Here is a 22,399-nt window from a genome sequence, read left to right on the forward strand (position 1 = left end):
ACACATGACAATCTGTTCCTTGAATGTGCAATCAAGAAAAATGGTAGGCTTTAAAAAGGCAACCTGTGCTTTCTTTGGTCTATGTTTGTTGCTCCCACCCCATGTTCACAGTCACCTCTCAATAAAGGAAGAGTCTGACTCGGCCGTCACTTTAAAATGCTTCTTTTTATTTCAGTGGTTGTACATTGGGTGAATGAATCGAACGTCACAACAGAAATAGAATGGCTATTTAACAGACCACTAGTAGTTATACGCCGGAATCGAGCAAATGGAGGGGCTTCTCGAACTGTTCCCGAGGTGTTTGTGTGAGCGCTGTCAGTTACAGTGGATGAGAGAGGCAAACAAAAAGGTATTTTGGTGAGGAGCTGCATCATCGCTCGAAGGAAATTACGCTGAGACACCTCGAGTAGCTCGAAACTACGCCTCAGCCACAGTATTCACTGCCTTTGTGTTGGCCCATCTCATGGTTCCTTTTGGGGAGGGGGGGGGGGGGGGGAGTTATTTGTGTGTTTTTCTGTTGGTTTGTTGTTTTTTTTGTGGTTTTTTTGTTGTTTTTTTTTTTTAATTAAACAAAGCGTTTAAAATTTAATCATCTCTGTTAGAGTTTTTTTTTGTTTTTGTTTTTTTTTTTTAAATATAAACAAAGTTTTGGCAAATAATATTTATACAGAAAAATAGCTTTTAGATCTTCCCAAATTTCCAAATAGTCTATAAAATTACTTTATAAATAAATAAAATGCAGAATCTGTCGTACACGCATTTGCACATCTCTGTAATTGCCTCCTTACCGTTAGCATAGGTTTTTGCACTCGTGCAGTTTTTAGGAATATTACAAAGTCGTCGAGTCGTGAAAGTGGATCTCTTTATTAAAAATACATTATCTCTTTTTTTGTCTGTCAGTTTATCTGGATGAAAGACCTGATGTATCTGAAGCTTCGTCATCCGTGGGCAAAAAAAAACCAAACATAGTCGTGTTGGGTTACTTGTAGAAAACAATAGGATAACGGTTATTTCGAAACATAAAAAGTTCACGCAAAACGATGCCTCGTAGAATTATCTACATAAAATATTTAAACAACGTGGATAATTTACCATTTAGTATTATACAGTACGCTACCCAAATGCCTAAATTAACTATTATAAAAAAATAAAAACAACTTTGACGGATATAGGCAAGTTGCAGTGTCAACTACCTAGTTATAATGACTGAGAAAGTCTACAAATATTAGTGTTTTAATAGTAATATCATGGTGATACCTTAACTGCTAAATAACAAGTTAAGATACGCTCTTTTCCCACAAATTAAAACTAACGCGACGTTACAAGCACTATGTTAATTTTACAGTCCAATGGCGATCCTTGCTTTTTTCCTTTTTCCTGTCAGATGATCAAATCTCCAGCTTTACATATATAAATAGATAGCAATTAGACATTGGACGAACAAGATTTAGCCCGGAAATCATTTCCTAGACAAACAGTTCCACGCGTAGTGCCTTCAGTCGTTCCCAACGGGCAGTGCTGCCAGAGTTTAAAGTAGTTTACAATCAATCTGAAGAGGTTAAGTTAAAATACTGCAATCACTAATAATGTCCACATAGAAAACTTATGCCGCAAACAATTATACATAATATCCACTTATAACAGCTGTCTTGTTTTTTTTTGTTTTTTTTTTTAAAACAATAATTTAAAAACTACGTCATTTCCGTGGTACGTGTGCAACATAGAAAATGTGAAAATATGAAATATTTGGTACGATAGTGCTTGAAACAAATCTCAAATCAAACAAATGAAATTTTAATTATACATATATAATTACCTTGTAAATCAACAAAGTATTTAAAAAAGTAAACAACATTAAAATCTGCTTCATCCATATATATGTATGTATGTATATATAATATGTATATAATCGTATTAAAGATATCTTCATACTTTCGTGACATAAAATATGTTTTTAAAGAAAAAACCATTAGAAGAACTATTTTTTTCCTCCATTCTAATCTGGTTACAATCTTATAACCCAATTAAAAAAAAAAGAAAAGCAAGTACAGTAATGATTAATTAAACTGAATCTCGTTCTACATTCTTAGTGTTCAGTTAATAACCTAGATTAAAGTCACTTACGAAGTCTCAGTGACTAAACTGGATTTCCATTAAATTAGACTATTGTACACTTCTCTTCATCTACAGCTCTCTTTTTCTCCTTTCCTTTTGTCAGTTTGGTCTTTTCGTTTGATTTTACGTCGGTCGAGGTTACTTGCTAAGAGCTCGGATCTCCTGGGCAACCCGACCGCGAGTCTAAGAGATAATCGCTCCTGCTAGGATTGACTGTTGGCATCAGGCTCGCTTTCACCAAGTCTGATGTGACAAAATTTAGGCACTTCTGCAAAGTCTCTTTTAAAAACATTATAAATATACTCGTAAAATAATATTCTCAAGACTTTGTTCTTTTGGGGACTGAAAGGGGGGTATGAAGCTCATACTGTGCAAAATTTCTCACTTTTTTTTTTTTTTTCTTTTTTTTTTTTTTTATTTCTCCTATTCTGCTGTGACTCAAATGCAACTTCTCCATACAAGTCAAACGCCAACTATGTGCATCTAAAGGAATTTGTGCTTTGCTTTGGGTTTCTGGCTAATTCAGACTGCTGGGGTGACGTGCAGGACGCCGGGCCTTGTTGCACTTCTTCCCTCTCGGGGTCAGATTGCTCGGGGAGCAAAACCAGAAGTTGTTGTTTTTGTTTTTTTAACCAAGGAGAAAACCCCCAATTATAGTTCGGGTTAAAACTAAATGTGCAACCGGGATATGTTTTTAGCCAATACAAATTAATTATTGCTGAGCTTGAAAGATTCATGAACTGTGAATCTCCCAAGGCTAACTCAATTGGACCATTCCCATTAGGTATAGTTATGGAGAAAAGACAACGTTTGCAAGAATTAAACTATGTTTAGAAAATCTTTAAAACTAAATGTTACCCTTTATGTCTTGAAACATCACAGCTGGTATCAGGTAGTTAACTATTTTAGGTCGGAGTATAGTAAGCATACCATATTTAATATTCATATATGACATAGCAGCACTAGCTTTTTAGAGTTTGTGATTTGTCCATAAGAACAAATTCTTTACTTAGCATGCAGTTTGTGGCAATTCTAGAGAGGAGGAGACAGGATAGTATGTACAGTAGCCGTGCTTGGCCATCCGCAGGGAGGCTTCGTGGCACTCCGTCCCGTTCCTGCTGATTACTTCAGGATTATCTGTGGAGAGAAAGGAAAGCGTGATCGCGCCGCTGGGTGAGGCCGCTGAGTCCCCAAAATGGGCGGCACTGCTCTGACTACAGCCAGCTTCTACAGGACAGCTGCTCATGCCCTAAATGCTGGGTGGGAGCCTGTGAGTCTCACAGACCTGCTCAAGACATCCTCTGCTGCGTGAGGATACGTGGAGAGGACGGTTTAGGTAACAAAACATGAGAGGGGAACCAGGAAACCACGCTGGCAGGAGGCCGGCCCAGCAAGGTGCCCTGACTCTGGATCTTGCCAGGAGGCTGGGGAAGCCCCCAGTGCTCACCTTCTTGTGGCAGCCAAATGGGAACAGCACGAGGCAGAGGTGGAGGCAGGGCTGCTCACCACTACCAAGCCAAAAAAAAGGCGTACTGTTTGTGACAAGCTAAAGTGTTGGGTTTTTCTAATGCATTTCTAGCAACTGCTAATTTCTAACGCATTATCTGCAGGTCAGTGAGTTGACAGCTCCTTCACGCTTCCTCACGCCAGCAAGTCCAGGGGGATGGTCCTAAAGGCACCCAGCCAGTTGCTAACCTGCCCGCTTGCCTCCAATGGCCTTAGCCTAAGGATGAAGCAAACATTCTGCAGGTGCAAGCTCTTGTGCCTCCAATGCTGTGATGGTATTGTCCAGGATGTGCCCAGTGAGCTTCCAAAACATGAAAGCAATTGACTCAACCAGCATGCAGTACTGGGAGATGATCTGGATTTCCGTCCTCTGCCACGTAAAGGGCTGTTGGTGAATGGGATATCAGAAGCACAGGGTCTGATGTTTTACCACGCTGTTGCTAATCTGTACTCCAGACCAAAGCACAAGTCAAGGAACTGGAGTATATCACTTGTTCTTCCTGTTTGATTTGGCACTCCGTGTATTTTTAAGCTGTGTTTGCAGGTAGTCTGCAAGACAGGCATGACAGCACTTTGACCTACTTGTGTAGTACGCAGACAGACCGCTGCTTAATGCAATATTTATTTTAAAAGGGAAAGAAAAAAGGTGTTTTGAAAATGAATTCAGCAACATACTACCTCTGACATACAGAAAAGAAACACGCTCAGCACTGTGTGGAAAGCACTTGCCCGAGGCAGCCTGAGACCACTCTGAACATGCCTCGCAACCCCACGTTGCTCTGCTCCCAATGCACTAAGGAGGACTTTAGGAACAGCACAGCATGCCACGAGGACTGCCAGTGAATACAAACCCTGTCTAACTTGCTGGCATGCTTGAAAGTAATCTCTTATCATCACTGATAACTTGGTGACTCCCACTCCAAAGGGCTGGACGTCTAAATACATCATAGTTACAACAAGGACATATATTTGTAATGACTTCCACTCATTGTGAGTTTGTGGGCTTATCGTCTATCTGCTGTTTCCTATCGAAATAACAGAGAAATACCTTTGCTGAAATAATAAAGCCTTGCCTGTGATTATCCTGGTCCATCTACAGCACTGTGACTTGGCAGTTAGTACAAAGAACGAAGCCGTGCTGAAAATAAGAAGTGGCCCAGATTATCAGCGCTGGTATTTTTAGCGTGTTATGACCCAACATGTCCATGTAATTAATAAAGCAGCTTTAGCTATACTGGGTTAGCCATGGTCACGCAAATGTATTTAAGGGATCCTAAAGTGTAGTTTAATGGAACATCACCTGAAATCTACACAGTTTCAACATTAGGATTTCAGATACTGCAGCTGCCTGTCTCCCCTGGCAACTTTTGAGGGGACAGAACTTGCATTTTGCTCTCACTTATTTTCTCCCTGCACCACTGTTTTGGAAATGCACAGAGAACAGACAAGACAGGGAGATCACTGCCACTTTGAGATGTCCCGAGGGGCCAAACTGGATGGATGCTCCCAGCTCCTCCAAAACACAGGACAGCTGTGGGCAATGTGAAAGAGCTGGGTCCTCCTCCCTTCACCACTCAGGTGAGCAGCAGGGTCCAGGTGAGGACCTCTGCCACCCCATCCCCATCCTGCCATCTGTCCCCCACTCTCATCACTCAGGAAGCAGCGAAGACAATGCAGACGTTTCTCCTTTGTGTGCACGTCCTGTTTACGTGGTGCTGGGTGCAGGGGAGCAGACAGCAGCTGCAGTTCTCCCCCCATGTTTGACTCCACTGCATCTTCCTCCTCCCAGCTCATCCCCAGCACATTTTCCTTGCAAACCCAACGCTCGTGCAGTGTGTAACTAGGGCATGTTGCACCCTGGCTATTCCTAGCACACGTAGGAGTCCTCTGAGGAAAAATCCTCAAGTCTCTCCTTCAGAAGCAGCTTCTCCAGTGCAGAGGTGCGGAACCAAGGAGCTACATTTCTTTTTTAACCTCAGCCACAAAGTGTAAAATGCATCCCATAGTCTTTAATTATATCTTCACACCCCATTTCTCCCAAGGTATCACAACTCCACCACAGCTCCATACACATGTAGCAGCATCTGCAACTGGTTTTTTTTTTCACTGTGTCTGACAGAAGAACACGAAATGGTAAACTGCTTTACATGGAAAACACGCAGTGAACCTCTCCCACTTAACCTACAAACAAAGCAGCAGGCTCTGAAGGAACATGGAAGCTATCTAAGTCTGCATCTCTGCTAATTGCTTCACTGCCTGCACGCTGAGCAAGGAGAAGTTGTACAGACAGCAGTGACCGAAGAACACCCCTGCAAACACTTACTACAGTCTCCACTCCCCCATTACTTGTAAGGAGGTCTAACAACCAGAAATCCTGTTGGAAGGATGACGTCTGCTTATGTACATGCACATGACTCATCCCATGTGCTGTGATACTATTACATTCATTAAGCTTCCTAACAACTGGGTGTAATGTATCGACACCACAGTACATGCGAGCATAACAAGTAGAAAAATACAGCTACACGAGTGTGCATTTGTGTGTGTGTGTGTATGCACATGCTCCCATGTGCAATGGTCTATGGCTCAAGCATGGGAAAGCACTTTCTCATGCTCTGTAAGGATAATACCACATCCGTATCTGCAGGACTAGGTACAGACATGCAGGAAAAGAGACTTTCTGCAAATCTAATACGAACACTATTCCTAGCACAAGCACAATGGCCTGGCACGTGCAGACTGAGACAGTAATGCACAGAAGATTTTATAACAGCAAGCGGCATTGTCCTGAGCCACAGATGTCACTGCCTTCTTACTCAGTCCCTGTATCAAGTGCTGGAGACTGCCACTCTCTAGACTAAAATCACTGACATAGTGCCAGTGTTAGTTACTACACCTCATGAAACTGGTAATACACGGAGGGGATCCGAGCTTCTGAAGCTGGCTTTTTCAGCTCCCGAATGCAGCAGACAACTCAGTGTTAGCCTGCAGTTCCCTCGGACATGGCAGAGAAGGCTGTGAGTGTGTACTGTCTCAAGACTTAAGAGTAAAACACTCAGTTTCTTTCAGATTAAGGCAGGAATTGCACATCTGCAAACCTTTTCTGACCTCTAGAATACTCTGTGCACTGTTCTACTTAATGCCATTCACATAATTACTTGGATTCCCAAGGATCGTGACTGGGTACTGCTGATTGCAGGCCTACAACTCACGAAACTTCTGTGTGTGTGTGTTTTATTCTGCTTCTGGTTCTGGACTTATTATACAATGATGAACACAGAAAATGTGCCCTGCCACATGAATTCAGTGCACACGAACTCCTGTTCAACTCTTTATGAAGAACTTCTTTATGGTGAGGGTGACGGAGCGCTGGAACAGGCTGCCCAGAGGGGTTGTGGAGTCTCCTTCTCTGGAGATATTCAAGACCCGCCTGGACGCCTACCTGTGCGACCTGGTGTAGGGAACCTGCTTTGGCAGGGGGGTTGGAATCGATGGTCTCTGGAGGTCCCTTCCAATCCCTACAATTCTGTGATTCTTTGAACTCAGAGATCTGTCACAATGGACATGCTGGAAAACATGATTTTGCATCTGGCTCGGAGACATTTCTCTTTAAGAAGTTCTCAAATTAATTCTCCAAAGTACACTTGATGAGTGTTAATACTTTCTCAGGTGGGATTAAGATCATACTTGACCTCCGCACTGCAAAGCATTTATCCCTCCAAAAACGACCTCATACGCAATAAACATCTCCGCCTTTCAATTTCAGAGCAGTGTACTAATAGGAGTTCTCTGCAGACATCTCAGATGTTTTCAGACATGCAAGCCGCAGCCGGTCACCCTGTTTTACATCTTACTACTCTACCTCAGGCAACTTATCTTACCATGAGACAAATTACAAACTCATGATGTTTTCTTTTCCTACACCCAACGTCAGAGTCTGCGGCAAGCAGTTCACACTGAGGTACTTCACTCGTAGCCATCTGCGTCAGGGCAGATGACTCCTACCACAGTGACATTTTCCATTTCCATGTTTTTCACACCAGGAGCAGGATGGTCAGATGTAAGGAGGGTATACATTAAAACCGATAGATATTTTCAGGCAGCCTGCTCATATCAGGCTGTCTCATAACTTCTCCCACTCTCTAAAAATAAAACCAGCACCAAGTATTTCTTCCCTTTGACATGAAACCCAGGACTATTTATGTTTCCCAGTGCCTTTGGGAAGTGCCTTCATCTCTTTATTTTTCATTTTCTCTTAGAATGCTCTTTTGTGGCGTGTGCCTTGTTCTTTGTCTTCGCAGTGAATCAGTCTCTTTTTTTCTCAATCAAAAATGGGAAAGCATGAGTTTCAGGCAATGTCTGAGAATATTCAGGCATTTACTGAGAGTGCTCACCGTCACATCAGTTCTACTTGGTCATAGCCATGCAGATTGATTTGTTTTACCTCTGTTTTCTCTGTGGTCAATCAGTGCCTCACCCCAGGACTCCCTCCGATGCTGCTGCAAGGAGTGGGACCTGATCCTGTCCTCAGACACCTGCATGAAAAGCAGCCTGCCTGCTCCAAACACTGCTGGAGGGCTGCTTGGGTACTCTCTGCATCTCCCACACATTAGTTATTGGCCTGTCCCCCACCAGCACTGCTGATTGCTCCAACACTGTTCATAAACACACCCAGCCCCACTCTGTGTCACTGGCTGCTTCCCTTTGCAGCTCCTGCTCTCGTGATGGCCAGAAGCCCTGTTTTCCTTTCCAGCATTATACTATTTAACATCAGCTCACTTTGTTTTTCTAATGGTGCACCTCTCTTTAATTCACGAGCAAAGAGGATTTTATCTTATTGCTTCTCCATTTATCCAGTGCATTCCCAATACATTTGTCTACTTTGCCCATCAGTGAGGCGACCTCTGCTTTGCATATAAATGTGAGGTCTGCAAGCCACAGATGATCTCCTGGGTTGTCTTCCAACACAGTCACTAACACAGGGTTCGTCACATGTTTCCTTCTGGCCACTTGTCAAAGACTGCTGAGGTAAAACACCTGCCCCATTACTTTGATTATTTGCATTTTTGGGGTCTGCTAACAAGTCCATGTATTATACCCAGTGGGAGGTTTAGCAGCTAACGGAACCGAAACTGCACATCATTACAGCCAGAATGAAATACGTAGCCATGTATCCATGCAAGCTTATTTGGTCCAGTTTCTTTGGGCAAGATTTAGCAATGCTTTTTCAGTGTGAATCCAAGGGGTCAGATACAGGGACAAACATAAGTTTCGATCTTAAGGGGTGAGGAAAACATGTTATGAGTTTCTCAAATACACTTTCAAGGCCAGGATGGATGGGGCCCTGGGCAGCCTGGTCTAGTATTAAATGTGGAAGTTGGTAGCCCTGCTTGTGGTGGGGGGCTGGAGGTCCCTGATCCTTGAGGTCCCTTCCAACCTGGGCCGTTCTGTGATTCTGAGACTTGCTTTAGTATGTTTAGTACCCTTTATAAGGATAAACAGTGGTGGTCTCTTATAAATAGTAAAGATCAAGTTCTCATTAAATCAAGATTACAGCTCTTCACTCTTTTATCCCTGCTTTATGCAGTTTGGGCTTCTTCCAACCTGTATTTCCACAGTTGCCTTCATCCAGTATATTTTTACTTTATTTTACATTTTTACAAGACCTGCTTTGTTTTCCTCCTACACTTCAGTTGAGCCCATGCTCAAGGTGAGCCCGCATTCACGATGAGCCTTTCATGACAAGGCAAACACAAATCGATGCTCCACTGCTGCATCCAAAACTTCTCTTGTACAGATATGCACCACATTTAGATTTTCCTCACCAAGGTTACTCATCAGACATCACACTTATAACAGAACTGATCTCAGGTACTGAACTCTGTTGGTTTTATAAAACTCACTTCATTTATAACCTTTTCAAGGAGAACTTACTGATCCTCACTATGACCTACCTACCGCTTCCCTCTTTCTATTCTTATTTAAATACTTTCGTATCTCCCTGCCCATGGCAGGGGTGTGGAACTAGATGAACCTTAGAGGTCCTTTCCAAATTAAAGTATTCCATGTTTCTATGTAAACATATCTACATAAGCTTGTGTAGCACTGCACAGTTTACAAAGCCCTGCCTCAAGCTGAAAGACAGGGCAGGTACAACAAATAAATAAGTCAATCAATATTTCCAGTGCTGTTCTGTAGGCAGATTCCTTCACGCTCAGAGCCAAAGAATGTCATTTCTGGTGGGAAAAATGAGCGCTCAATAAATCATATACAAAGATTAAAAAGATGGCATTAGTTCTTTTCAAGGGCAAACAGCTGAAGCAGCTGTAGATGTACAGACACAGTGCTTTCTAAGAGCAGAAACCCAAGCAAATACATCTGGAGCTCTGCACAGGGCTGTCTTGTTAAAATTTTATGATGGAAAAAAACAGGCTGATATGAGCTGTGTGCACATGCTAAGAACAAGGAGACTAACTCACTTTTTTTCCCCCCCAAATGCCTACAAAATCACTTGACCTCAGGAAAAGTCTCCTGCATTTAAATAATGAATAGATGCCTCAAGAGACATTTACTCAACTTGTCAAAGTATCATTTGTTGAATAATTGAACGAAAGAGCATAAAGGAAAGCTATCATATCAAACAACTCCATTACATTAACTGCGATGCTATGAAAGTTAAGACAGACTATAACAGGGAAGGGAAATATGTCTAGGTATTTGTTACATAAAAGAAATGTGTTTGCCTTTGCTATATGCTCACGTTAGGTGATACTGCCATCTAGCAGGCAATGAGGGGAAAGCAGGTTCAGTTTGCAGTCCCCACAGGACTGGGGGGGTCGGAGTAAGAATTACTGAAAAGAAAACCCCAATATCTGAGCTGAAGAGACCCTCACCCCCCAAAAAAGAAATAGATATTAAAATAAAAGCTTAGTTCAAGTTTGCATCAGATTTAAAATAGCCTTCCTTCAAATTCCTCAAGGTAGATTTCTTTGCTGCCTTACAATTCAAGAAAACAAAGTTTTGCCACGCAGTTACTAATGCCCATTGCTTCAAGGCAATTCAAAGGATCTTTTCTTGACGCTGCTTGACATTTGCTGTGGTCTTTGAGTCTGAAAGTGTAATTCTCAAAGTTACGGCTACTTACATGTGACTCAGTGTCTTCAGACTTTGTTACTGGTTTGAGCTGAGGCTTCTGATTCTGAGGTATCTAGCAAGAAATAGGCAGCAAACAGTTTCAGTTTGCCTTTCACATCACAATGGACTGTTGCTATTCCAAATATCTTCCCTGGAGGGTACCCTTCACAATCAAGGATAGTTTACAACAAAACAAACCTCCCAGCAAACTGAGAATTCCACCTTTTGCTGCTACACAGAAAGAAATGGAAATTTTTAATCCTTCCCCCAAAATATATTAGTTATGAGGAGTTGTTCCTATGCCTCTCTAGGCTCTGACTATCCAACCAGGCTAATTGCTGGCCTTCGCCAGCGTGACTTCAGCAGCTGCTTGGGGCACTGTCCAGTTAAAATGAGAATACTTGAAGCAGCACTTTGAGGAGTGAAACCACCATCAGACTTTAAGGCTTTTAGGGGGCACACAGTGCTCTATGTGCTAGAGGGAGCAAGTGCAGAAGAAGAAATTCACTTGCCTGTTGCTCAGTAGGTGCCACAGGATGTTTCAGCCTAATGGCAATCTGCCTTTTGAGCAGCCCCGTACCTTTCCTGGCCAAGAGAGGTGCCTTCATACTGCACTTCCCTGCTCCCCTCACACCAGAGGGAGCTGCCACACACAGCTTCTCCAATCCCTACCAAGAATTTGGCACGTTTGTATTTTATGCAATGTTAATAACTTGGTGAATTCCGAAGCAAGTAGTTTAATTGTTCCCTTGTTTGTAGTACTGCAGTGTAACACATCATTTTTATTTTCACTTTTTTGTGTTTTTACAGATTTTCACAAAACTGAAGGCTAACAAATGATTTCATAATTAATATCTGCATAATTACCACCTCATTTAGTGAGAACACTGATACATAATTTAAAACAGCTGTGCTAGATAATCACAAGCTTTAGCATGAGAAAGACTGTTGATCTTATAATTCTTTTCAGACACAAGCCTGTAAGTTGTTCATTTTTCTACTACATCTGCCTTTTAATTTCTCTTCCTTGGCTAAAGGTCACATAACCAGCAGAATAAAGTTGTGTTAGCATCTCTACACAGTATTTTCTGTAATACTCCTTTGACATGGTCAGTCTCTGGCCCACCTGCGTTGCTATAGAAAATAAAGGCACGTACTGCTCTGCACTGAAATGATATGAACAAGACTGCCTTCTTTAAAGCAATCTGGAATTTGTTGATCACTCTGTGGCAATTAACAATCAAGGAGGCACACACTGAGCTTGAAGATGCATTAAAACACATCAATTAAACTCCCACGGCAGTCAACAGTGTGGTACAATCTCATCAGGAGGTCAGTGGAGCCTGAAGATCCCTTAGTGGGATTGGCTGCCACAGGCTTGCCAGGCTTCACTACTGATTGGGCTCAGGTCTCCTCCCTGCCATCCAGCTGCATATTCAGAAGTATGCATGTTTTCCCTGCAGGTCCTGTGCTGTATCTGCCAAGACTGTCTTGCATAACTTAGACATTCAAGATTATCTTGGGACAATCTGAAATGTCAGCCGACACACATTTAGGCAACCGAATCAACTAGGCTGGCATCATTCAAAATTGTAATTCAGTATCAGAATTCAGAGCAACACGGAATCTTTCAAGTGATGGCAGGGCAAACTGACCTCTTTGATATCCTACAAACAGCTCTGAGCGAAGCTGAGTAGGAAACAGCTGATCTGCTTGCTCAGGTACTGCCTAGTGCACTGACCAGTCCGCTATTTGAATATGAATAAAAATAACAAGTTTTACTAACGGTACCTGAAGTATATATTTACACGCAATGGTACTCTATTAATGCTTTCAATGAGATGTTGGCATATGCCTGCCCACTCGCATGCACTAGAGGGAGCTGGTGCCAAGCCCTCCATTCATTGTCCCTGACACTTCTCCCAGTTACTCCATGCTTCCACTTGGTTGGCTCCACCTTGCAAGACAATGCTCACAGCCCCAGCACCTAAGTTCATTAAGCTGAAAGGCAGGCTAAGCAGCTGCAGGCTTTCAGCACCATTCCAGTGGGGATGGCTGGAGCAGTCGGGAATGGGTTAAGGGGAAAAGGGGAAGGAGTGAGTTACAAAGGGCTCCTCTCTTCAATTTATGTAATCAGGAAAAGCAAGAGACTCCTAATCTTCCACATGTCCTTAATTGAGTCCCCCTGCACGTATGCACTAAGGCATAGTTTTTAACCCAACACAGTCTTCCTTTAGGCTTTAACCCCACGCACGGCTGAGCACAAAACACAGAGAGCTGCTGGCTGAGTATGAATGGTTATGAGTGGGGTCAATGCAAGCATGTTTTGCACCTTGTTAATACTTTCAAAGAATAAATATATATAGAAGGTACAAGACACGTCTCATCATCTTATTATTATTAGTTTTTTTTTCAGTCATTAGCTGAGACTCCTTGGCTTTTGGGATGTTGACGTTCCCTCCCACTGATGCTCCTAGGACCCCAGAGGAAGCAGAGCAGTCTTTCCCCCAGGCTCAAATATTAAGCCAAAAGATACTGAGCCAGACAATTAAGCATTGCAATGACTTTCCTTTCATGCCTGGCATTGTGAGAAGAAGCTGTAGGAGCAGAAACAGGACAGACTGAAGGCTGCAGGTTGATTAAAGTAATAAGTAGATACACTGGACAGAGGAAACTGGATCCCACAGAGAAGCAATCAGTCTGTGCTTTGGCATAGGTCAGAAAATGAAAATCTACCTAGATGGGAAAAAATATATCCTCTTCTGAAATACAAGGGAGAGTGTAAGTCCATACAGAGGGACATAAACAAAGGACACGATGACCATGAACTAAGTCTTAACAGGTGAACTCAAGTTAATGACCTGCTGCTTTTGTGTCTCTTGGATTAGAGAAACACCAAGGGCTGGGACCACAGAGTTACCATGACGTCTTTTCCAGCATAGCTTGGTCTCCAACTCTAGGAGGTTATAAGTAAGAAGCAAAGTTGAAGATTTACCTCTTATAAGGATAACTACTTCTACTTTACCTACTTTTAAATGCAGTTCTTCTTTTAAAGTAGCTTTTAAAGCTTCTTAAAGCCATCAGAAAGAGGCAGGACCCTCCAGGGCAAGTCATGTTGCCCCAGCACAGACTTACAGAAAAGCAGATGAACTGGATGCTGAGCCGCCAAGTAGCTGAAGAAGTTAAACAAGTGGAAACCTATCCCTGTGTTAAACATCCTCTAATTCTGATGTGGAATTATGTATACACACAGAGAGACATGTAACCAAATAAGTACAAACAGATACTTTTACAACTACTATAAATTCAAACTGCTCTAATCCTCCAATGCAAATAAAATCTGCACTGGGAATGGAAGGGCTCTGCCTGCTGTCCTCCTAGGTGAGAAAATGCATTAAGACACACCTCTGTCTCCCCAGTGGTTCTAGATACTCGTGTGAAATATTCCCTGTTAAAAAACCCTGGATGTTTCCCAGTCCTTTTCTTGGGTACGTTCCCTGGGCACCTTTCACAGCACCGTGTGGGGAGGGTCCCAGCTGAGCCACTCCCCAAAACAGTCCCATTTTCTCATTTTCCATTCCCAAACCCCTCTGTCACCGCTCTGGGATTCCACAGCTGCCCTGGGTACCACCAGGCCACTCTTTGGCAGACATTTTCTTCTGTGCTCACTGCCATCCCACAGGCCCGTCAGCCCACCCAACCAGCACCCACCTGCTGCACTACCACAGCTGAAATGCCAAAAGGAAGGACAGTTAAATGCAGTACCTGCCTGGTACACCTCCCTCCCTGTACATACCGTGTGTTGCTTCATTAAAACAAGCCAGCCCTTAGGAAGGAGTGCACAAAACAACTCTCTTTAGATGAAAATACCTATAGAAGCACAAAGAGCTGCAATGCTGCCAAACATATCTTTCAAGAACTGAAGAGAAAATGGACTAGGCTGTGTTTCTTTATAAAACGGGGTGTATTTCAGAGGTAGTATATTTTCCCTAGATGATTATAAATAAACTCTCAGAGCAAATTCTGTTTTTTTCATGGGATACTTAAAACCGTTTTGTGGCTTTGAATATATCAGTCTGCTGGTGTAGCATCATGAAGCAAAAGATTTTCACTGATTTCCTCATAACTCACTGGCAGGCGGAGAGGACTGCCTGGCCTGTAGCCTGGCCAGGAGCAACACTGGGAGATGTGACCTTTCCATGGTCCTAGCCCTTTCCTTGCTTCTGGGAAGCAAACCTGTTTCGTGCTTGCTTTACAGATTGACCACTCCAGATCTGATGGAAAGTGGGGCAGCCCAGTGCTGTCGTGAAACTCATAAAGTAAGAGAAAAGCCAGGGGTGAGCCTCCAAAGACTGAATGGAGGAATCAATGCTGTGCATGGGGAGCTGTGATAGATACGGCTTCTCTACAGACTGGTCCTAATGGAAGAGGGGGAGACCCTAGAGGAATTGAAACTTCCATTAACATAACAAACTGCAGCACAAAGGTAGAAAGGCTCATCTTGCCTACTCTGTTTATGCCAATAATCCTGGAGAAGCGCTGTAACAATGTGCTTCCTTAGGGAAACATTACTTCCAGGTTGAAGACACTCTTTCAAACATAAAGCAGACACAGTCATAAACACCCCCAGGGCTGTTTTGATCACCCGCATTTACAGAAAACATTCGTTTGGTTTCTCTCCATTTTATTTTCAGCTGCCTTCTTCCCGCTTGTTATTTCGGACAGCTTCAATGCTTACATGTCAGTGACTTCCACACCCCTCGTGGGGAAGGTGACATTAACCTGTGATGTCTTCCTTTTGAATTTAGGAGTTAATAACAGACTATCATAAGCAGTCCACTGCTACTGTGATTGTAATTCCAGCTGGGTTAATTACACAATAATTAGGTACAAACATCGCAACACAAAACACAGCTACATCATTATTTGCAACAAATGCTAACTCTAAATAAGTGCAGCCTGTCCCACAAACACTTGCTATAAACGACTTAAAAATAAAAATTTGATGGGGGTAAACACAGAAAAAATAAAATAAAATTAAAAAAAAAAATTCTCTGGGAGAATTTTTTTTGTTAAAAAAATAAATAAAATCTCAGCACTCATTTAGAGTTCGGGATCTTGTGAAAGAAAGCTTTAAAAGGAGCAAACCTGATTTGCTGTGGCTGTTGCGGCGAAGGGAACACTTGTTGCAGGAGTTGTTGCTGCAGAGACAGTGGCGGCCGTAGCGTTGTGCATCATGGGTACTTTCAGGAGGGGAACCATGGAAGCAATGAACAGGAGGGTGCAGCATTATGGTAAGAGAAGTGGTATTTTTGGCATGGTGAATATCAAGAGCGGCAAGCCATCGTCATGGGTTAAACCAGCAGATGGCATGCAATCACAGTGCAAAGCGAGAAAGCGTGGCGGAGAAATAAAAAAAAAACAAAAGGGAAAATAGCTTATTACAAGTACAATTAAAGGAAGGTTGTCAACACGATCGGCGATTCCCAGAAAAAAAGAGCAAGGACCACTGCAAATGCGGGTGTTATCTCTAAGAACAGGTCTGTACCGAAAAAACCCGTTACCTGAGAACTCGTACACAATCTCTTTTTTTTCCCCTCCCAGTATTGCTACAAAGCACTCCAAAATAAAAGTCTACTGAAAAGAACCTACAGTCTTTTCAACTGGGAAGGAAAACGGTAACTGTTTATCTTCATTTTTAAACAGAATTAAAAACAAGTTATTGTCATGCATCTTCATTTTGAAGGAAGCCAGATATTCGTCGTCTTCCTATATAATCCAATTTGCGTGTTGTTTTTTTTTTCTACTAGCACTGCATGACTGCTAGACTTTATCAGAGTTAAACTGCCATCTGCTTCGAGGCAAAAGTCAGAAGAAGGATGATAACCATTTTCCTGATTTGAATACTTCTTCGTTTGGTCGAAAAAAGCAAGATTGATTTTGTGAAAGCTGCTGCTTTTGCTCATCTGAAGAACGAATGTTACTCAGCACCCTCATGAGAGAATACTGACCTTACCTTTTCAAAGCTTTTAGCTGCTTATCTGAGCAGCCGCAGAAAGAAATCACTGGGATGAAGCTACAGAATAGGAGAAACATTACTTTCCCATCTTAGACTCTGCTACATCAGACTTTAATTTGGCATGCCCAAAATGTTCGTTCCAAGAGGAGTGAGATTTTTATCACGGGTTTCAACCAAACTGTTGTGGATCAAAGTAGGTATTTCTGGGAAACGCTGATAAAACTTTCTAACACACAGCAAAAAGGAGAAATAGGCACACCACTATGAAACTTTAAAACACTGATGAAACTTGCTGGCTTTTTCCAGTATTTTATGATTTTATAGAACTAGACAATATAAATACAAAGGGAAATAAAACTTTGGAAACTGAAAAGCAGGCTGGAATTCATGGTATTATGCTTTTGCAGTATAGTTGTTATAGCAGGTGACATCACATCTGAGCTGCAGCTTTCGTCTACAAATCTAAATACTGCACAAAGTCAACCAGAAGGACAAGTGAGCCTTTAGTTCTAGTCATTGCCTAAATCTCACCTATGAGTTTTGAAACAAGTGAATATACATCATATACAGTATAAAAGAGATCAATAAAGAAATTTGGAACCTACCAATACTGGTAGCGGGTGTCATGCACAAAACTGACCCTGCGTGTCATGCAATGATAGGTGAAAAAAGTGGATAAAGGGAAGAAACAGGTTAGCTGTTTAGAGTTAACATTCAAAGTGAGATTCAAGCACAACCACAGATAAGTTAGTTTAATGAAAGTTTAAGGTCATTCATAGTTTTGCTTTAATGCTAAAGATGTGATTACATTCATATTAAATTCCTGCACTACTATATGACTTTTGGAGTGTTTCTGTGTACATAAATCTGCAGCAACAGGTTTTTGTTTACAGAAACATCTTAGATTAAATATCACATTATTTTGTAATTTTAGAGCTCACTCTAAAATGGTTTGGACAGCTTAATGCTGAGCAGATCAACGTTCACCAAAAAAGCTAAAATGGAAGTATCCAATACTACTCTAAAATCTACTACTGAATCTACTACCAATCTACTACCGAAGGGGCTTTGTCAAATTGATCCTTAATGTTAACCTACACAATTCTAATGCAAGGCATGAAGCAGGGAGGTGCTTCTGACCAACAAAAAGACTAGTGGGACAACACCTAAAAGGCTAAGCATCTAAAAGTGTGCAAGCTCGGCAGCAAAAAGGCTGCTGGGTCTTGGTGCTAAATGGCTTTAGCCTTTCTGAGAAGACCAGAAAAAAGAAAAAAACCCACAAAAAAAACCAACAAACCGATGTGCTTTTGACACAGAGCATAAAGCAAGCTGGTGAAGGTGAGGAGGCAGGGAGACTGGTACCACACACACACACATATTTGATACTAAGTCAAATATGCTTCCTATATTCCTGCTAACAGCTGTCCCAGAAGCAGTGTAACTATGAATGACCTTACAGAAGAACAACCCCTGGAAAATACACACAGTTCCTAGGCTAGTGGCCATAAAATGCTAACGAACAGCAATGAGAGGAGAGAAAAGATCTGTTGTTCTTGAGATCATTCACCAAACAAGAAAGAGAGGTGACGAAGCAATCAAACAGATGGAAAACATATGAAGTGCCAAAATCTGGAAACGAGCCATGCTAAGTGAAGCCTCACACTTGTCATTAGGGGAGCAAGTGGTTAAGAAAGCAAGAGGTTATATAAAACAATTAAGTTTTATATATATTCCAGCAGCAAAACTTGTCTTAAATTTTAACTTTTATAACACACTCACAAACACACACACACACACAGGGAACACATTTGAAAATTATACCAGTTCAGAAAATATCACATCATCATTTTCAATCCCATAGATAATGTCATGCATTGCTCCTCAGGGCTGGGTAATGTGACAGGCCTCACACCTACCGGATCCAACCTTCTCTGAAACTTCTCAGGAAACATTGGACTATTGGAGGAACCATCTTTAGCCAAACTTGTGTTACATCCACTCATATAGAGCAGGTGCTCCCTTTCTAGCCTTCTTCCGTATCCCATTCATCTCTCTAACATCCTTTTTAGGTGCTGATGGCATTCACAAGAGCAGGAGGTTCAGCACCTTGAGAAAGGCCTTCCACCATGGGCATTCACCTGTGTTTTCCCTCTCTCTCTTCTTTTTTTGTGCCCTTGCTTTGGACTTGCTAACAATCTGGCTTCTAGGACTTAGTTCCAAGAGCCACCCTCTCTACCATCTGAAATTTCTAAGATAAAACTGCAACGATAGCCACCAGTTGGAAAGAGGGATGGACAATAAATGGTACAAAGAATCAACTACTTCAAGAAGCGTGACTAATCCAAGAGTCTGGAAAATTCCAAGTGCTGTTTCACTGAAAAAGGTACTCTTGTTTTCCAGAGTTAATTTAAAGTCTATGGCAGTTGCTTACAGCAGTGATAAACCCTGAAAGGGAGTGCTTAAGAGAAGGAATAATGCAAATCATAGTGCGAATTGTTAGCATTATGATATGCAAAAAAATTGTGGAGATTTCTGTACATTGATAAGCACTGGGCGGTCTTCCATTCACATCCATATAGGCAGTCTCACTGTTTTTTTTCCATACACTCCCATAAATGTCGGTGTGTTTTCTGCCACAGACATTCTAGTGCAAGAATGTGTTAAAAATACAGCATTCTATAACTTGCCATTATCAACATAGGGGCAGGCTCCAAGGTTGTTACTCAGGCCTTATAGCAAAATCACATGAAGTCAATGCCATCTGTGTTTATTTTCATCTTTAAAGACATATGGGGATGCTGATAGATTGGGCAATCCTTGCATGTTGTATCTCATTCCCTGTTATAACCAGCATTATTTCTATAAACAAAAATAACATAGCTGAAATGTCAAGTGTGTTTGCAAACAAGAAGTTTCAAAGGATTCTTGATGTTCACCCTTGATAATGTTCTGATACCAGAAAATGTCACTTGTCAGTCACAGACCAAAACACTTCACTCCTTAGAGTGGCAGTTCACCAGCAGAAAGTTTGGAGTGAGGGTGTCTGACGTAATTTAAAGGATCCTGGTGTAACTGTCTGTGCAAATACCGTGTGCTCCTTCTTTCATGGTGTTAGAAAGGAGTCCCAACACCAGCTCTGTGGTGCAGCTCGAGCTGCATTAGCCCTCTGGATGACTGGATCTCCCAGGCTTCTGTGCAGACACGCAGAGCGCATCCCATAACCTTTGGCTCACCTGGAAGGCTCAGCCCCAGCTCTCAGCTGCAAATGCTAGGAAAAGCACTGGTTGCGTGCCAAAAGGAAAGCCATGAAAACCAATCTGATGCCTCTAAGCCCCTTTACTGTCAAGGTGAGAAGCAATTTGTTTTGGGGATGCTTCTGTACAGGTATAAGTAGAAGACTCATGTTGGTGCACTGATGCAGAGCAGCAACAGAGGCCATGAAGGGACACCCCTGGCATCTCCAACGCTGTACACCTTCCCCAGACTTTTCCTAGCAGTGTTTCGCCCTCTCATTCCCTAGGAAAGCTCCAGCAGGTGAAGTCAAAATACAGCCAATTTAATGTAGGAAAAAAGGGCAAACTGTGGGCAATAATGGAGGCCATGAAAATGACAAGCAGTCAAATGGCATGTTGAAGTTTCGGCCCGACCCCTTGCACTTTGCAGAAGGAATTAAATCAGCATGGAAATATCTGTGCAGGCCCCATTTCAAGCAGGGCAGGGAGCGTAACCCTTTGGTAAGCACAACTGCTTGCTGCAGAGGCTACCCAGCACAAGGTGGGTGAGGTGTGGGTGTGACATACCTGTTGGGATGAACGCTGCATGCTGCTGCAACTGAGCATTGGCAAGAGCCTGTTGATAGTGCAAGACACTGGGATTGAAAACGGCACTGGCACCATTGCTTTTTTCAAGTGCTTGTCTCTTTGGTAAAGGGTGAAGAACACCAGGAGGAAAGGCCTGCGAATAAGAAAGTTAGTTAAAAGGGAGTAATTTTTAAGGCGTTGTCTGCAACGTATACAAAAATACGAAAAACTTGTAATTTTTAAAGCGGCTAAAGATGCCTCGCCATGCATATTAACTCAAAGCACAGCAATGTAAAATGAGTGAAATTTTGTTATTGATAGCAAAAGCATGGTACTATTAACCTAAAACTGTAGCAGCACAACTACTGAAAAGAAAGGCCTTTAAAGCAACGAAAATGGCATTTCCTTTAAAGAGGTTTTCAGATATCATAGGGAGAAAAAACCACTTGTGTTTCATTGCCAAGTATGGGTTGTTTTTGTTTGTTTGTTTTTTAAATTGAAATAGTTTCCTATTATTATACAGATTAATGGATTATGTTAAGCGTTTTCAATTACAAAAGCAGTTTTATCTCAATTGGACTTTTTATGAGAAGGTATTTAAAAATGAAACCGTGTTAGGAACCAAACTAAATTGTCTGCGTTTATTACGTATGAGAATGAGATGGATAAATACGGTACTGAGTTTCCGGTAAATTAAGAGTATGTGAAATCATTTCCGGTTGATGTTTAAAAAGAAAGCAATACAAATTTCATTAGTTGCTTCTCCGAAAAGCTACATGCAAAGCAAAAGGTGAAAGGTCAAAGTACCAGGTCTACAGTTGCTTCGAGAGGTCGCTTCATTGCTTTGGCAGTCGACTGAGTCTTTTAATAACAGGCAGCGAGCACATGATGGCAGTGGGCCAATGGGATTCAAGCGAATTAACATACAGGTAAACAGCAAGCAGAGGTGCATCATGGGAACGGCATTGCATTGTGGATAGGTGAGAAGGAAAAAAATATTCTGAATGCAATATACAACATACAAAACACTAGGCATGCACAACAACAAAAATGTCTTCTAAAGAAATGAATATTACATCTCGAATTAGTACTGAAGCAAAAATGCATCTACTATACCTTAGTTAAAAGCATATAAGAGAGTAAAATATAGATGTTTGAAATTCAGGAAAGTTGAGTAAAACAGCAGCTTGCAGACACTATAAAGCATTTTATCAACACTTCACAGAGATGCGGAAAGTTTTAAGGATACTCCTACAAGAATTTCTGATAAGTTAGCCAAAACGAATTCCCAAGAGTACAATTAAATTTGGAATGCTGCACGTCCAAACAAAAAGTAATAGTGAAAGCTGTAATGCATCACAAACGTTCCCAATATTTGTGCTTGCAAGGAGAGGGGCTTAGGCAACAGAAGTGCGTAATACAGCAGGTTTGGGGTTCCGAATGAGAGAGGTTCACCTTTCCCTTTAGGCACTGGAATGGGTTCCCCAGGGAGGTGGTTGAGTCACCATCCCTGGATGTGCTTAACATCCGTTTGGATGTGGTGCTCAGGGACATGACTTAGCAGAGTGTTGTTAGAGTTAGGGTAGTATGGTTAGGTTGTGGTTGGACTCCATGGTCTTTAAGGTCTTTTCCAACCTGAACGATTCTATGATTCTGTGATTCTATTCCCAGTGCAGAATAAATAATACATCCCATTACACTAACTTATCATTAATTCCTTATAGTTCTCCCTAAAGGTGGGTCATTTTTGTAGATTTTTTCTTTTTTTCCCTTGCAACTTACCACATCACATTGAGAGGAAAAAAACAACAGCCTTTCAGAATTT

General features: G+C 41.9%; 1 protein-coding gene across 15 annotated transcripts in view; it reads right to left on the bottom strand.

Annotated features, from left to right (window-relative positions):
• Positions 1-632: 632 nt before the first annotated feature.
• Positions 633-22,399, bottom strand: part of MBNL2 (muscleblind like splicing regulator 2) — a 104,758-nt gene continuing 82,991 nt past the window's right edge. For 2 of the 15 annotated variants that reach the window (XM_072348635.1, XM_072348575.1), the window contains 4 exons: positions 20,575-20,728; positions 17,380-17,415; positions 15,904-15,998; positions 2,532-3,252 (listed from right to left, as the gene is read on the bottom strand). In XM_072348635.1, coding sequence (XP_072204736.1) covers positions 3,238-3,252; positions 15,904-15,998; positions 17,380-17,415; positions 20,575-20,728 — 300 coding nt within the window. In that variant the 3' untranslated portion in view covers positions 2,532-3,237. Of the gene's footprint in view, positions 3,253-15,903; positions 15,999-17,379; positions 17,416-20,574; positions 20,729-21,381; positions 21,436-22,399 lie in introns of all 15 variants that reach the window. The other 13 variants (XM_072348615.1, XM_072348620.1, XM_072348627.1 and 10 more) reach the window with 10 other exon arrangements.

Source organism: Excalfactoria chinensis, chromosome 1 (assembly GCF_039878825.1).
Source record: "Excalfactoria chinensis isolate bCotChi1 chromosome 1, bCotChi1.hap2, whole genome shotgun sequence".
In the NCBI taxonomy this organism is placed as follows: domain Eukaryota; kingdom Metazoa; phylum Chordata; class Aves; order Galliformes; family Phasianidae; genus Excalfactoria; species Excalfactoria chinensis.